This window comes from Coregonus clupeaformis, unplaced genomic scaffold, assembly GCF_020615455.1.
Source record: "Coregonus clupeaformis isolate EN_2021a unplaced genomic scaffold, ASM2061545v1 scaf5070, whole genome shotgun sequence".
Lineage (NCBI taxonomy): Eukaryota > Metazoa > Chordata > Actinopteri > Salmoniformes > Salmonidae > Coregonus > Coregonus clupeaformis.
In genome coordinates, this window is record NW_025538524.1 from 4,108 (window position 1) to 18,783 (window position 14,676).

At 43.7% G+C, this 14,676-nt stretch overlaps 2 protein-coding genes and 1 non-coding gene across 4 annotated transcripts; all 3 read right to left on the reverse strand.

Annotated features, from left to right (window-relative positions):
• Positions 1-307: 307 nt before the first annotated feature.
• LOC121557094 lies at positions 308-426 on the reverse strand. The gene has a single exon (XR_006661066.1). It is a non-coding gene; the product is annotated as a 5S ribosomal RNA (ribosomal RNA).
• Positions 427-4,157: 3,731 nt separating this feature from the next.
• On the reverse strand, positions 4,158-6,312 carry LOC121557082 (E3 SUMO-protein ligase ZBED1-like). Of its 2 annotated transcripts, XM_041870958.2 has the most exons (4): positions 5,289-6,312; positions 4,875-4,978; positions 4,642-4,720; positions 4,158-4,549 (listed from the first exon to the last, which is right to left on the reverse strand). In XM_041870958.2, exons 1-4 carry the CDS (start codon positions 5,686-5,688, stop codon positions 4,185-4,187), a joined length of 948 nt encoding a protein of 315 aa, XP_041726892.2. In that variant the 5' UTR covers positions 5,689-6,312; the 3' UTR covers positions 4,158-4,184. The 2 variants fall into 2 exon arrangements, with proteins under 2 accessions (XP_041726892.2, XP_045076635.1); XM_045220700.1 differs by lacking the exon at positions 4,642-4,720 and having other exon boundaries at positions 4,188-4,549.
• A 6,679-nt stretch (positions 6,313-12,991) lies between these two features.
• On the reverse strand, positions 12,992-14,551 carry LOC123490848 (E3 ubiquitin-protein ligase Mdm2-like; the record flags this gene model as incomplete). The annotated part of the gene is made up of 1 exon (XM_045220701.1): positions 12,992-14,551. A coding segment is annotated over one exon (669 nt), but the record flags the coding sequence as incomplete, so codon positions are not given.
• Between the last annotated feature and the right edge of the window lie 125 nt (positions 14,552-14,676).

The following is a 14,676-nucleotide window of genomic DNA, read 5'->3' on the forward strand; positions in this document are numbered from 1 at the left end:
AGCGAGGAACAGGGAGCTCCAGCGTGTCTGATTGGGTCGGAGAAACAGCAGCTTGCATTCACGTTCCACTTTTTCATGATCCATGGTTGACCTGCTGGTTTTATTCCAAAGAGCATGACATTTTGCAAAAGCAGACCGAGACAGACACATGTATTTTGAGGGAAACGCACTGACTATTATTTAATTTGATCAGGGCAGGGCAGCACATACAAACTGCATTTAGTCCAATAAAATACATGATATTATTAGGGTGATAAATAAAAGGCAGTTGCTCCATGACACAAGAGCACTCTCTAGTGGAACAAAAAGCTTACAGCACCTGGTATTCCCAGGCCGTCTCCCATCCAAGTACTAACCAGGCCCAATCCTGCTTAAATTCCGAGATCAGACGAGATCGGGTGTATTCAGGATGGTATGGCTGTAAGCGAGTGAACAACTCTTGGTACACTATATAAAGACATGAACAAAATGTATCAGTGATTCGTATTTCCATGCAACTTAATGAACCGACTAAAAACAAAGGCTGAATGTACTGCCTATATTTTCAGGGAAATGCACTGTCTATTATTTAATTTGATCAGGTTAGGACAGCACATACAAACTGCATTTAGTCCAATAAAAATACAGGATATTATTAGGGTGATAAATAAAAGGCAGTTGCTCCATGACACATATATTTTGAGGGAAACGCACTGTCTATTATTTAAATGGATCAGGGCAGGGCAGCACATACAAACTGCATTTAGTCCAATAAAATTACATGATATTATTAGGGTGATAAATAAAAGGCAGTTGCTCCATGACACAAGAGCACACTTTGTTTAAGTGGACCTGTGCCTACGGCAGTGGAAACATGGACCCATTTTGGCTGCATTTTGGCTGCTTTAAGTGGGATGGATCAGTGGTGAATTTATGAAATGGAAACACTGTGGTTCAGGGCCCAGTTTTTAAAAGGTTATCTGATAGGATTTTGGCAATCGGATAGGATTAAATCCATAGAAATAGAATCCCATTCAAGTCAATGCTATTCATTCTATTTCTATGCATTTAATCCTATCCGATTGCCGAAATCCGATCAGATACCTTTTGAAAAACTGGGCCCTGGTGATATCAATCTCTCACTTCAGTTTTGACAGGAAGGCGGAGAGACCAGTATTAAGGTTTAGGTGGAAGTCGACCAAGGAAGTATGTTTCCAATCCTTACTGTCCACTAGAAATGTGTTCTATCCTAAAACAGTCAGTGACAGCTGTAACCACGTAGCCATCTGGACAGCACTTGGTCAATAACATTGTTTGTCCAATAGATATCCTATAATAAATGTGGTTTGTCCTTCCTTAACTCTGTTGGCAGTGCCTAGTGGGCCATCATACGTTACCATTGAAGCGTCCCTTTCCTCTTCAAGGGGAGGAGACAACATCAACATCACCTGTACTGTCCCGGGAGAGCCAGAGATGGACGTCAGCTTCACATGGACTTATCCTGGCCAGGTAAACTGGATGTCACCATTTCTCAGTGATGCTTGACCTTGGTGTTTCGTCTCTTCAGCTTGTGAGACACACCACCCGCGTCTTCCAGAGCGTCATGGCCGTCGATGACCTGGAGCCACCAGCGTCCACTCTAACTAGCTAGACAGCAAGAGAGAACACTTATAACCTGTATAGGCATCATTCCACTTCAGTGGCTACTTCACATTAGGCCTCTTGCAGCTTGAGTAGATTTCATCTATGTTTGCCACTTTGCTGAGGTTGATTGACCAATAAGGCTAGCACAGGGATTATACTAGTTGAGCTATTAGAAAACCACAGTGTCAGTTTGACTAGCTCTGTTATCCAGTCAGAAATCTGAATGTATCCAGCTTATGTAGATGCACATTTACTCAATGTGTCGGAGGACATTATTAAAGATATGTCCATACCTTTACCTCCTCTACAATGTATTTATGGTGAAACTCTTATTGGTAGGACAGATGGATCTGTATCCCCACACACCTTTCCCTTCTGCGGGGAAATACATTTTACAATGAAACAATATTGGATGCTTTGTTGGGGGATTTGTCTAAAAGGAAGACCATCATGTGAGAGAAGCCTCTGCTCCCTCTGTCTGGTGTGAAGGGGAATCAAATAGAAACAGTGTGCCCTGCCTCACTCCTAATGGGCTCCGCATGTGGAATGTGAAACTCCGGCCCAGATCTTATTATGGTCCAGTGTAACACACTGACTGCATTTCCCACCTCTCTCTCAACAGAAACGCACTAGGCTGTTGCTGTTTCTTAGAATGATCTATACTGAACTACATGGAAAGTGTTGGTCCCATGTTTCATGCGCTTAAATAAAAGATCCCAGAAATGTTCCATTCGCACAAAAAGCTTATTTCTCTAGAATTTTGTTCACAAATGTGGTTACATCCCTGTTAGCGAGCATTTCTCCTTTGCCAAGATAATCCATCCACCTGACAGGTGTGGCATATCAAGAAGCTGATTAAACAGCATGATCATTACACAGGTGCACCTTGTGCTGGGGACAATAAAAGGCCACTCTAAAATGTGCAGTTTTGTCACACAACACAATGACACAGATTTCTCAAGTTTTGAGGGAGCGTGCAATTGGCATGCTGACTGCAGGAATGTCCACCAGAGCTGTAATTATCTCACTTATTTTCTCCAGTTTATTTGTGTTTATAAACTGGAGAAAATAATTGAAATTGCATACATTGGTTTTGAAATTGCATTGCTGTTCACTGCAATGTTGTTGTTCCCAAAGTATGTCAATCCTGATTAGCCAATGGGCTTTCATGATTTTACAGGAGTTTCATAATATTTGTTCAGCGCAAGACGACCAGCCTCGGCTCTCCCACCAAATTCAAAACCAAGGCAGCACTGAACATCAGCTAGCAAGCCTTTTGTTATAAGTTCAGGGCGCGAAATGTCATCAGCAAAGAAAAATAAGGCAGATGTCCTCTTGGACAAAGGAATATCGATTTGTTTTACTGAAGGACCGGTCTGTTTGAGCTCTCTGTTGTAAAACTGTTGTTTGTCGGACATCAAGTGTATTGATGACGTTGCCATAAATACATATCTTTAATATGAGGTATCAAATATTTATCTTAGAGGGAAAACAAATCCTGGTATTCCTCAGCACTAGTAGAACATGACACATTAATGCTCCTCTCACAGCCAAGACTAAGATCACAGTGGAGGGGAAAGCCATGACTAAGATCACTGTGGAGGGGAAAGCCAAGACTAAGATCACTGTGGAGGGGAAAGCCATGACAGCCAAGACTAAGATCACAGTGGAGGGGAAAAGCAAAGAAGGCTAGAAGTACTAGATGGGATGCTTGTCAGGTGGGGTAAGTATTAGATGGGAGTAGGGGTGTAACGATTCGTTTTAACAACGATTCGATTTGTATCACGATTCGTGGTTGTCGATACGATTCAAGGACGATATTGGTTCATTTAGAATGATACGATCCGAAACGATTCAGTGACTTGAAATCGATTCAGTAACCTTTTAGCCAAAAATTCAACCAGTGTGACTGAAATAAATACCTGGATACTGGACAGTGCAGGTGAAGTTTCCTAGATTCCTGTTTCTTGTAATGGAATCAGGTATCAATTAATTATGAATATAAATAAACAAGTAAACAACAATGAATGGCAAATGCATTCACATTTTATTTGAATAAAGTGCTAACAACACTTTAGGTTGAATTAACAGGAAGTTAAAATTGTCTGATCTCATTTTCAATATTCAATACATTTTCAATAAAAGTACAGTAAGTGCAACCAACATTTCAACAGTAGGTTTACCTGCTACTTCTGCTTTTGTTTTTCAACATAAAAATATTCAATATTAATATCAAAAATAAAGTGCAACCAACATCTCTTCAGGTTGAATTAACAGTAGGTTTACCTGCTACTTCTGCTTTTGTTTTTCAACATGAAAATATTCAATATTAATATCAAAAATAAAGTGCAACCAACATCTCTTCAGGTTGAATAAAGAGTAGGTTTACCTGCTACTTCTGCTTTTGTTTTTCAACATTACAATACAAATACAGTATTAATATCAAAAATAAAGTGCAACCAACATTTCTTCAGGTTGAATGAGCAGTGGATGAACCTGCTACTACTCTCATTTTAATAAACAAACAATATTCAACAAAAGATCAAGTGTAACCTACTAGGCTACTCTTCAATGACTACAGATTTTTTTTTCAAAAATATCAACTGATCAACATGATCTGGCCGCAGAACACTTCTCTGTGCGTTCACTATGTCGCCAGCAGTACTAAAAACTCGTTCTGCTGGCACACTGGTGCCTGGAATGCACAGGTACCGTTTAGCAAGGGTGGAAAGTACAGGTAGCTCATTCTCCTGAGATCTCCACCACTTCATGGCATTTTCAGTCAAAGGCAACGCATCTTTTGCTCGGTACCTTAACACCTCTGCTCTGGCTGTCTCGCTTGTGGATTTTCTTTCTCTTTGGGTGAAGGAATCGCCAAACAGCGCATCTAAGGCTTTCTTCTTACAAGGAGGTGACTCATTTGGAGCTACAATATAAGAAATATATTTCAAAATATAGTCATGTTTCTCATTAATACAAAACAACAACAATCTTTTATTGGTATCACATGAAACACACCTGTGGTCTCTTCATTGAATCCTGACAGCTTTGTGCTTGAGCTTCCCTCGTCTTCCTCCTGATTTCCCATTGCTTGCATCTATTGATGTAAGAATGTGTGAACTGTTCAAATTTCTGCTCTGTAATACTGCACACATAAATTTAGAGGAAGATAAAGAACAGATGAGATTTGAGAGAGGACAGATGAAAGGGGAGAAGAGAAAAGAGCAGAGGAAAGAGGAGAGAAGAGTTACCTGGTGGGACACTTCTGCCTCAAAAACCAGTTTTGTGTAGACCTGTTCTCTGTCCTCTTTTTCCAGGTAGGGCAGTTCTTTAAATCGCGGGTCCAACGCTGATGCTGTTTAAAGAACAAGAATATTGCATTCATTGCATAATTAAATTAAGTTGACCTGAAATTGCAAGTGATGACCACCTCCTCATACACAAAATAATCAGAAGATTAAACTTTAGTATGTTTAAAAGAAATGTGGCACAGTGATGATGTAAAGCCACCATGAACTAAGAATTTCTTGTTTACTTTTCCATATGAAAAAACAACTCAAATTCAAACTTGAAAACGCAAAGGTGTGGCATTTTACAAATTAATACAGTCTAATAACCTAAAATATTAACCAAGTTGATTTTAATTAAGACTCCAAATTAATTACCTATGTTGAGAGCATCTTGGGTGCATCTGTAGCGTGTGGAGAGGTCACTGGCCATCACCCTCTTAATCTCTGCAACCAGGGTTGAGTCGTCTTCGCATGGCTGTAGGTGTTTCAGCAGTTTTGCTTGAAGAGGAGCAATTACAGAGAGAGTTGGCTGGTCTTCTTCACACATCACAGTGGTTGCCATTTTGACAGGACCCATCAACTGAACAATGTCATCCATGTTGGCAATATCACTCTCACTCAGCGTGCCTACATCTGTGACCCCCTTTCGTAGATCCTTGGACATCAGAGTTGCCATTATAGCTGGCTGTTGTTCCAAAAAACGTTCAAGCATTTCGAATGAACTGTTCCATCTGGTGATTATGTCTTGGATCAGTTTATGTTTTGGTGAATCCATCAGTTTGTTTTTCCTGTAGGGTGTGACATGCAATCGGGCTGCGGTGAAAATATCCAACAATTTTTCGCACTTTCCCCAACAACCTGGAAGCACGGTCCACCCCCAAACCCTTCTGCGAGGCAAGGTTGAGTGTATGTGCGAAGCAGGTAATGTGTGGACTGAACTGGGCTTCTGCACCGGCCACAATCATATTCCTGGCGTTATCTGTGACGATGGCAGGATTCTTGTCGTAGATTTTCCACTCCATGCAGGCTTCACGCAGTAACGCGCCAATATTTTTACCAGTATGGGCTTCATTTAAAACTCTGGTTAGCAGAACAAAGGTCTTCATTTTCCACTCCGGATCAATGTGATGAGAGGTAATTGTCACATACCCTTGATTTGAGCATGACGTCCAGCCATCTGTCGTTATCGCTACTCATTCAGCTTGAGAAAGCGACAGCTTCACATCATTCTTAGTACTTTCGTACAATGCAGGAATAACCTTTTCTGAGATGTGTGGTCGGCTTGGTATTGTGTACCTTGGCTCCAATGTTTGAATCATTTCACGGAATCCCGGATTTTCAACCACACTGTAGGGTCGCATGTCTTTGCAGATAAACTTGGCAATTGTTGCCGTGATGTTTTTCGCTCGAGCTGAGTTTTGGCCTAGTCTCTGACTAAACATGCAGGGAGAGGCTTTCATTTACCTTTGCTGCTGTAGCAGCGGGAACGCTGCAAGAGGTGCCTGGACGGTCGGTGTTGTGTGAAATCCCATGGCGCCTTAGTAGGTGGTTGGAGAGATTTGTGTGTTGCCGTTGTACTTTACTTGACCTTTACATATCCTACAAACAGCGAGCGACTTATTTAGAACATCTCTGTCTTTGCAAAAGCCAAAGTGTTTCCACACACTGGACCGCAATGGTGGCTTGATAATTTCTGGCTCGTCGGCTTCTGGCTCGTAGGCAGACTGAATCGAGTAATGTTTAAAGCCTTTATCATTAAAAGTGCTAAGAAAAAACATCCATATAAAGTCTGACGTGCTTAAATCCAATGGGTTATTTCCTAGTATCGATACAATCGATTTATTACATTTTAAAACGATGTTAGATTGATATATGTTGTCCAAAAGGCCAACTCGCCGAGCACAGATCGATGTAGTTGGATCCAGGGGCGGTGTGTTCAATAGGGCGATATGGGCGACGCACTGCCAAACGGGAAAAGGAAGGGATTTTTTTTCTAATCAATTATATCACGGCAACAGTAGTTATCAGTGTTGTAATCTAGACGTCTGATCTGCCACAGTGCCACTAAATGTCCAATCAGGCTAAAGTCGTGCTTCAAATGGCCCCCCCCCCCTTTTGGGGCGATTTCAGTCAGGTTGAAAATCGCCCAGAAGTCTGTCATAGACTCCCATGTAAAATCTATTTTTTTCAAATATCAGAGCTTTCAATACAATCTCAATGGGTTTCTGAGGGCTTGCACTTACGCGCTTTCGTCATACGTAACATAACCATGAACGTAACTAAGAAAAGAGCGGGTAGCCTCGTCAATCAATTCACTACTACTATCAAAATGGCTAGGCTTCAGTGCAACTCGATTGTGTCTTTGAAAGAAGTTCCTTTTTGTCGGCGAACAAATGAAGATAAATTGGCAACGAAACAATTAGGACCTCCCAGACCAAATTTAATAATTCAACAGGTTTCTACTAAAGGGGGGAAGTCCTACACCCGAGGATTTTCCAAAAATTGGTACGAACGAAAAACCTGGCTAGCAGGCTGCGATGTAGCTAATGCAGTCTTCTGCTACCCCCTGCTTACTCTTTCACCCTGAAGGCGGCACGGCAGACAGCACCGCTTGGACAGCGACTGGTGTGTAACGGACATGCACCATCTTTCAGGAAAGATTAAGAAACATGAGCTGTCAAAGACCCACATGGATAGCTGTTTGAGATTGTCTGCTTTGGGGAGAGTGAACATTCCCACTCAACTGGATGAGGGATACAGGCTAGCTGTCCGCCGCCACAACGATGAGGTTAGTGTTGATAATCACAAGTTTACTGGAGAACTGAAACTGACAAGGCTGACAAGATAGGACCCTTTTGTCCATTGTTATTGGATAGGAACAGAACTTATAACCAGCTCCTGACCTAAATAGATCTTAGCACAACATTTTACTCAACATATCATATTCCATATTCACTATAACAAATATATTTACTACGACATTAGCAAGAACCGCCACATCCTCAGCCGGCTAATCCAGTGTGTGAAGTTTTGCGGAGTGTTTGAGTTAGCTTTGCGAGGCAAAGATGAAACTGAGGGCTCCACCAACCCTGGTAAGCCAACACTTTTGAGATCAGTCAATAAATGCTTCTGGTATTGACTTATATGCTGCCCCTGTCTTCATGTTGTTGCTGGACATATCTTTTTTAAAATGTGTGTAGGTCACCTAAATCATCAGAAAAATTGCCCCCCCTGAGAATTTTTTCAGGAGCCGCCACTGGTTGGATCATAAGAATATAAATCGATACATCGATGTAGTAGATGGATCGTTACACCCCTAGATGGGAGGCTTGTCAGGTGGGGTAAGTACTAGATGGGAGGCTTGTCAGGTGGGGTAAGTACTAGATGGGAGGCTTGTCAGGTGGCGTAAGGTTTAAAAACAAAACAGGGTTGAAATAACTACAATCACAGCAAACCAAAAACACGTCAGCCCACACAAATCAAAACCTGATTTTAATCTCATTCAAAGGTCTCTTCAGCGCTCCAATGGCATAACGACAGCCTTAAATGTTTAACTTCAGTCAGTTGGCTTGCCTGGGTTGAGACTTGAGAAAGTAACAGCGCTTCAGCCCAAATGGCACCCTATTCATGGCAGCCCCATGGGCCCTGGTCAATAGTAGTGCACTATAAAGGGAATAGGGCGAGGCAAGTTGTCATCAGGGGGCAATGGATATGGATGGGGACAGACAAGAGAACAGGTTGAGGCATGTTTGCTGAGATTTAATGAAAAGTAGTCCCCTAGCAACTACTACCCACTCGGCAACAACGAACAACAAATGTCTCTTTCTGCCGGTGAACGTTGACTTTCACATAGATTTACCCCATATCATTATAGATCCAATTATAAGACTATCATTATCAAAATCATCTGTGCAGGATAGAGGGAAGACTAGGTGAAAATAAAACAACAAAAACTACCATCGTTACCAATATATACAGTGGGGAGAACAAGTATTTGATACACTGCCGATTTTGCAGGTTTTCCTACTTACAAAGCATGTAGAGGTCTGTCATTTTTATCATAGGGACACTTCAACTGTGAGAGACAGAATCTAAAACAAAAATCCAGATAATCACATTGTATGATTTTTAAGTAATTCATTTGCATTTTATTGCATGACATAAGTATTTGATCACCTACCAACCAGTAAGAATTCCGGCTCTCACAGACCTGTTATTTTTTCTTTAAGAAGCCCTCCTGTTCTCCACTCATTACCTGTATTAACTGCACCTGTTTGAACTCGTTACCTGTATAAAAGACACCTGTCCACACACTCAATCAAACAGACTCCAACCTCTCCACAATGGCCAAGACCAGAGAGCTGTGTAAGGACATCAGGGATAAAATTGTAGACCTGCACAAGGCTGGGATGGGCTACAGGACAATAGGCAAGCAGCTTGGTGAGAAGGCAACAACTGTTGGCGCAATTATTAGAAAATGGAAGAAGTTCAAGATGACGGTCAATCACCCTCGGTCTGGGGCTCCATGCAAGATCTCACCTTGTGGGGCATCAATGATCATGAGGAAGGTGAGGGATCAGCCCAGAACTACACGGCAGGACCTGGTCAATGACCTGAAGAGAGCTGGGACCACAGTCTCAAAGAAAACCATTAGTAACACACTACGCCGTCATGGATTAAAATCCTGCAGCGCACGCAAGGTCCCCCTGCTCAAGCCAGCGCATGTCCAGGCCCGTCTGAAGTTTGCCAATGACCATCTGGATGATCCAGAGGAGGAATGGGAGAAGGTCATGTGGTCTGATGAGACAAAAATATAGCTTTTTGGTCTAAACTCCACTCGCCGTGTTTGGAGGAAGAAGAAGGATGAGTACAACCCCAAGAACACCATCCCAACCGTGAAGCATGGAGGTGGAAACTCGCTCTGGATAAGAGCGTCTGCTAAATGACTAAAATGTAAATGTAAATGAAACATCATTCTTTGGGGATGCTTTTCTGCAAAGGGGACAGGACGACTGCATCGTATTGAGGGGAGGATGGATGGGGCCATGTATCGCGAGATCTTGGCCAACAACCTCCTTCCCTCAGTAAGAGCATTGAAGATGGGTCGTGGCTGGGTCTTCCAGCATGACAACGACCCGAAACACACAGCCAGGGCAACTAAGGAGTGGCTCCGTAAGAAGCATCTCAAGGTCCTGGAGTGGCCTAGCCAGTCTCCAGACCTGAACACAATAGAAAATCTTAGGAGGGAGCTGAAAGTCTGTATTGCCCAGTGACAGCCCCGAAACCTGAAGGATCTGGAGAAGGTCTGTATGGGGCGGCAGGTAGCTTAGTGGGTAAGAGCGTTGTGCCAGTAACCGAAAGGTCGCTGGTTCTAATCCCAGAGCCGACTAGGTGAAAAATCTGTCGATGTGCCCTTGAGCAAGGCACTTAACCCTAATTGCTCCTGTAAGTCGCTCTGGATAAGAGCGTCTGCTAAATGACTAAAAATGTAAATGTAAAAATGAGGAGTGGGCCAAAATCCCTGCTGCAGTGTGTGCAAACCTGGTCAAGACCTACAGGAAACGTATGATCTCTGTAATTGCAAACAAAGGTTTCTGTACCAAATATTAAGTTCTGCTTTTCTGATGTATCAAATACTTATGTCATGCAATAAAATGCAAATTAGTTACTTAAAAATCATACAATGTGATTTTCTGGATTTTTGTTTTAGATTCCGTCTCTCACAGTTGAAGTGTACCGATGATAAAAATTACAGACCTCTACATGCTTTGTAAGTAGGAAAACCTGCAAAATCGGCAGTGTATCAAATACTTGTTCTCCCCACTGTAAGTGTTAATTTGAACTCCATGACGCTGAACTCCATGACGCTGAACTCCATGACGCTGAACTCCATGAGGCTGAACTCCATGACGCTGAACTCCATGACGCTGAACTCCATGAGGCTGAACTCCATTACGCTGAACTCCATGAGGCTGAACTCCATTACGCTGAACTCCATGAGGCTGAACTCCATGACGCTGAACTCCATGACGCTGAACTCCATGAGGCTGAACTCCATTACGCTGAACTCCATGACGCTGAACTCCATGAGGCTGAACTCCATTACGCTGAACTCCATGACGCTGAACTCCATGAGGCTGAACTCCATTACGCTGAACTCCATGACGCTGAACTCCATGACGCTGAACTCCATGACGCTGAACTCCATGAGGCTGAACTCCATGACGCTGAACTCCATGACGCTGAACTCCATGAGGCTGAACTCCATGACGCTGAACTCCATGAGGCTGAACTCCATTACGCTGAACTCCATGACGCTGAACTCCATGACGCTGAACTCCATGACGCTGAACTCCATGACGCTGAACTCCATGACGCTGAACTCCATTACGCTGAACTCCATGACGCTGAACTCCATGACGCTGAACTCCATGACACTGAACTCCATTACACTGAACTCCATTACACTGAATGGGAAATTGATGTCACAGATTTGACCTATGTGAAATGAAGAAAATGGAATAAGAGTTTTAAATGTTTAAATGGTATTTGAATAAATACAATAAACAAAGTTTGGCCTAAGTTTATTCACCTCTATTTCTGGAAATACACATGGAAATAATTTAGACCTAATGTCACACATTGACATTTTGGCACAACGATGAAAAGTATGTTGATACCTGCTTGTCGAACATCTCATTCTATAATCATGGCATTAATATGGAGTTGGTCCCCCCTTTGCTGCTATAACAGCCTCCACTCTTCTGGGAAGACTTTCCACTAGATGTTGGAACATTGCTGTGGGGACTTGTTTTCATTCAGCCACAAGCATTAGTGAGGTCGGGCACTGATGTTGGGCGATTAGGCCTGGCTCACAGTCGGCGTTCCAAATCATCCCAAAGGTGTTAGATGGGGTTGAGGTCAGGGCTCTGTGCAGGCCAGTCAAGTTCTTCCACACCGACCTCGACAAACCATTTCTGTATGGACCTCGCTTTGTGCACGGGGGCATTGTCATGCTGAAACAGGAAAGGGCCTTCCCCAAACTGTTGCCACAAAGTTAGAAGCACAGAATCGTCTAGAATGTAATTGTATGCCGTAGCGTTACAATTTCCCTTCACTGGAACTAAGGGGCCTAGCCCGAACCATGAAAAACAGCCCCCGACCATTATTCCTCCTCCACCAAACTTTACAGTAGGCACTCTGCAAGGTGGGCAGGTAGCGTTTTCCTGGCATCCGCCAAACCCAGATTCGTCCGTCGGACTGCCAGATGGTGAAGCGTGATTCATCACTCCAGAGAACGCGTTTCCACTGCTCCAGAGTCCAATGGCGGCGAGCTTTACACCACTCCAGGCGATGCTTGGCATTGGTGATCTTAGGCTTGTGTGCGGCTGCTCGGCCATGGAAACCCATTTCATGAAGACTCCCGACGAACAGTTCTTGTTCTGACGCTGCTTCCAGAGGCAGTTTGGAACTCGGTAGTGAGTGATGCAACCGAGGACAGACGATTTTTACTCGCTACGCGCTTCAGCACTCGGCGGTCCCGTTCTGTGAGCTTGTGTGGCCTACCACTTCGCGGCTGAGCCGTTGTTGCTCCTAGACATTTCCACTCCACAATAACAGCACTTACAGTTGACAAGGCCAGCTCTAGCATGGCGAACTGACTTGTTGGAAAGGTGGCATCCTGTGACGGTGCCACGTTGAAAGTCGCGGAGCTCTTCAGTAAGGCCATTCTACTGCCAACGTTTGTTTTTATGGAGATTGCATGGCGGTGTGCTCGATTTGTATACACCTGTCAGCAACGGGTGTGGCTGAAATGGCCGAATCCACAAATGTGAAAGTGTCCACATACTTTTGTGTATATGTAATGTAGATCACACATTGTTAATGGAATAACGCTTTACACAAAGGTAAAAAGTTAGATCATTAGCATAAGAGCAAATTACCACATTCGTTATTTAACCTTTATTTAACAAGAACAAATTCTTATTTACAATGACGGCCTACCCCTGGCCAAACCCGGACGACGCTGGGCCAATTGTGCGCCGAAACACGTCAAACCAAAAACACGTCAGCCCACACAAATCAAAACCTGATTTTAATATCATTCAAAGGTCTCTTCAGCGCTCCAACGGCATAACGACAGCCTTAAATGTTTAACTTCAGTCAGTTGGCTTGCCCGGGTTGAGACTTGAGAAAGTAGCAGCGCTTCAGTGTTAAGCGTGCAGCCCAAATGGCACCCCATGGGCCCTGGTCAATAGTAGTGCACTATAAAGGGAATAGGGCATGTTTGCTGAGATTTAATGAAAAGTAGTCCCCTCGGCAACAACAAACAACAAATGTCTCTTTCTGCCGGTGAACGTTGACTTTCACATAGATTTACCCCATATCATTATAGATCCAATTATAAGACTATCATTATCAAAATCATCTGTGCAGGATAGAGGGAAGACTAGGTGAAAAATAAAACAACAAAAACGACCATAGTTCCCAATATATAAGTGTTATTTTGATAGACATACTTTATTCAAATCAAACTAATAAAATAAAGTGAATATATCACTGCTAACAGAATTTGATCCATTTGAAACCCTAGATAGAACACATCAGGAGATTATTATCACTATAAATCCATCACAAATCAACAACTGGCACCTTGCTTGGTAGAGTCAAGACACTTAGACCGTTCAGAAATAAAACCACTTCCAAATAAACAATGAAACATATATACACATTTATTAATTCTGAGGTATGGTGTTTTGGATCAGGGAGTGGGTGTAGCTATAGGTTACATCCTAAACGGCACCCTATTCCCTATGTAGTGCACTACTTTAGACCAGAGAATGGCACCCTATTCCCTATATAGTGCACTACTTTTGACCGGAGCCCTATGGGCCATGGTTGAAAGTAGTGCACTACATAGGGAATAGACTTCTATTTGGGATGCCAGCCAGTCTAGCCGATAGCCGTCCTCAGCTGAGATAAATGAAGACGACGGACTGGATGGGCTCCCTGCAGACTGGACACAGCTTGTTCCTCTTCTTCAGTTTCTTGGCGCAGGTGTAACAGGCCATGAGGTGTCCGGTGCGTCCGTGTACAATGCAGCCGTTCTTGGGCCTGGTCTGACAGATGACGCAGGGCTCCAGGCAGCTGGCGGGGAGGTGAGCCTCCTGGCTGTTGAAGCGCTCCAGGTCTGGTGCCATCACTTCCTGGCTGAAGGGGGCGCTAGAGGACGAGCCTGAGCCTACACCACTGGAAGAAGAAGAAGAGGTGGAGGGCTGGGAGGAGCAGGCTGACTCTTTGGAATCGGGGCCAGAGACGGACACCAATTCCTGGGAGTCTTTGAGGAGGGGAAGGGGCGACTGGGCTCTCTTCCCGTCTGGGACATCCAGTCCTTCAGCCTCGGTCTCGTCTGTCTCTGTCGGGCCTGGGGAAAGCTTGGGGGACGAAGGTTTGAGGTTGGTGGTGGTGGTGGTGGTGATAGCAGAGTTGCTGTCAGACTGGGGAAACCAGTCCTTTCTTAGCTTCCAGCAGCGGTTGCAGTTACGGGGCAGGGGAGGGTTCAACTCCTCACACTTCGAGCACTTCCAGTAGTCCTGAAACACAACAGACGACACCGCTAGATTAGACAGACGACACCGCTAGATTAGACAGACGACACCGCTAGATTAGACAGACGACACCGCTAGATTAGACAGACGACACCGCTAGATTAGACAGACGACACCGCTAGATTAGACAGACGACACCGCTAGATTAGACAGAC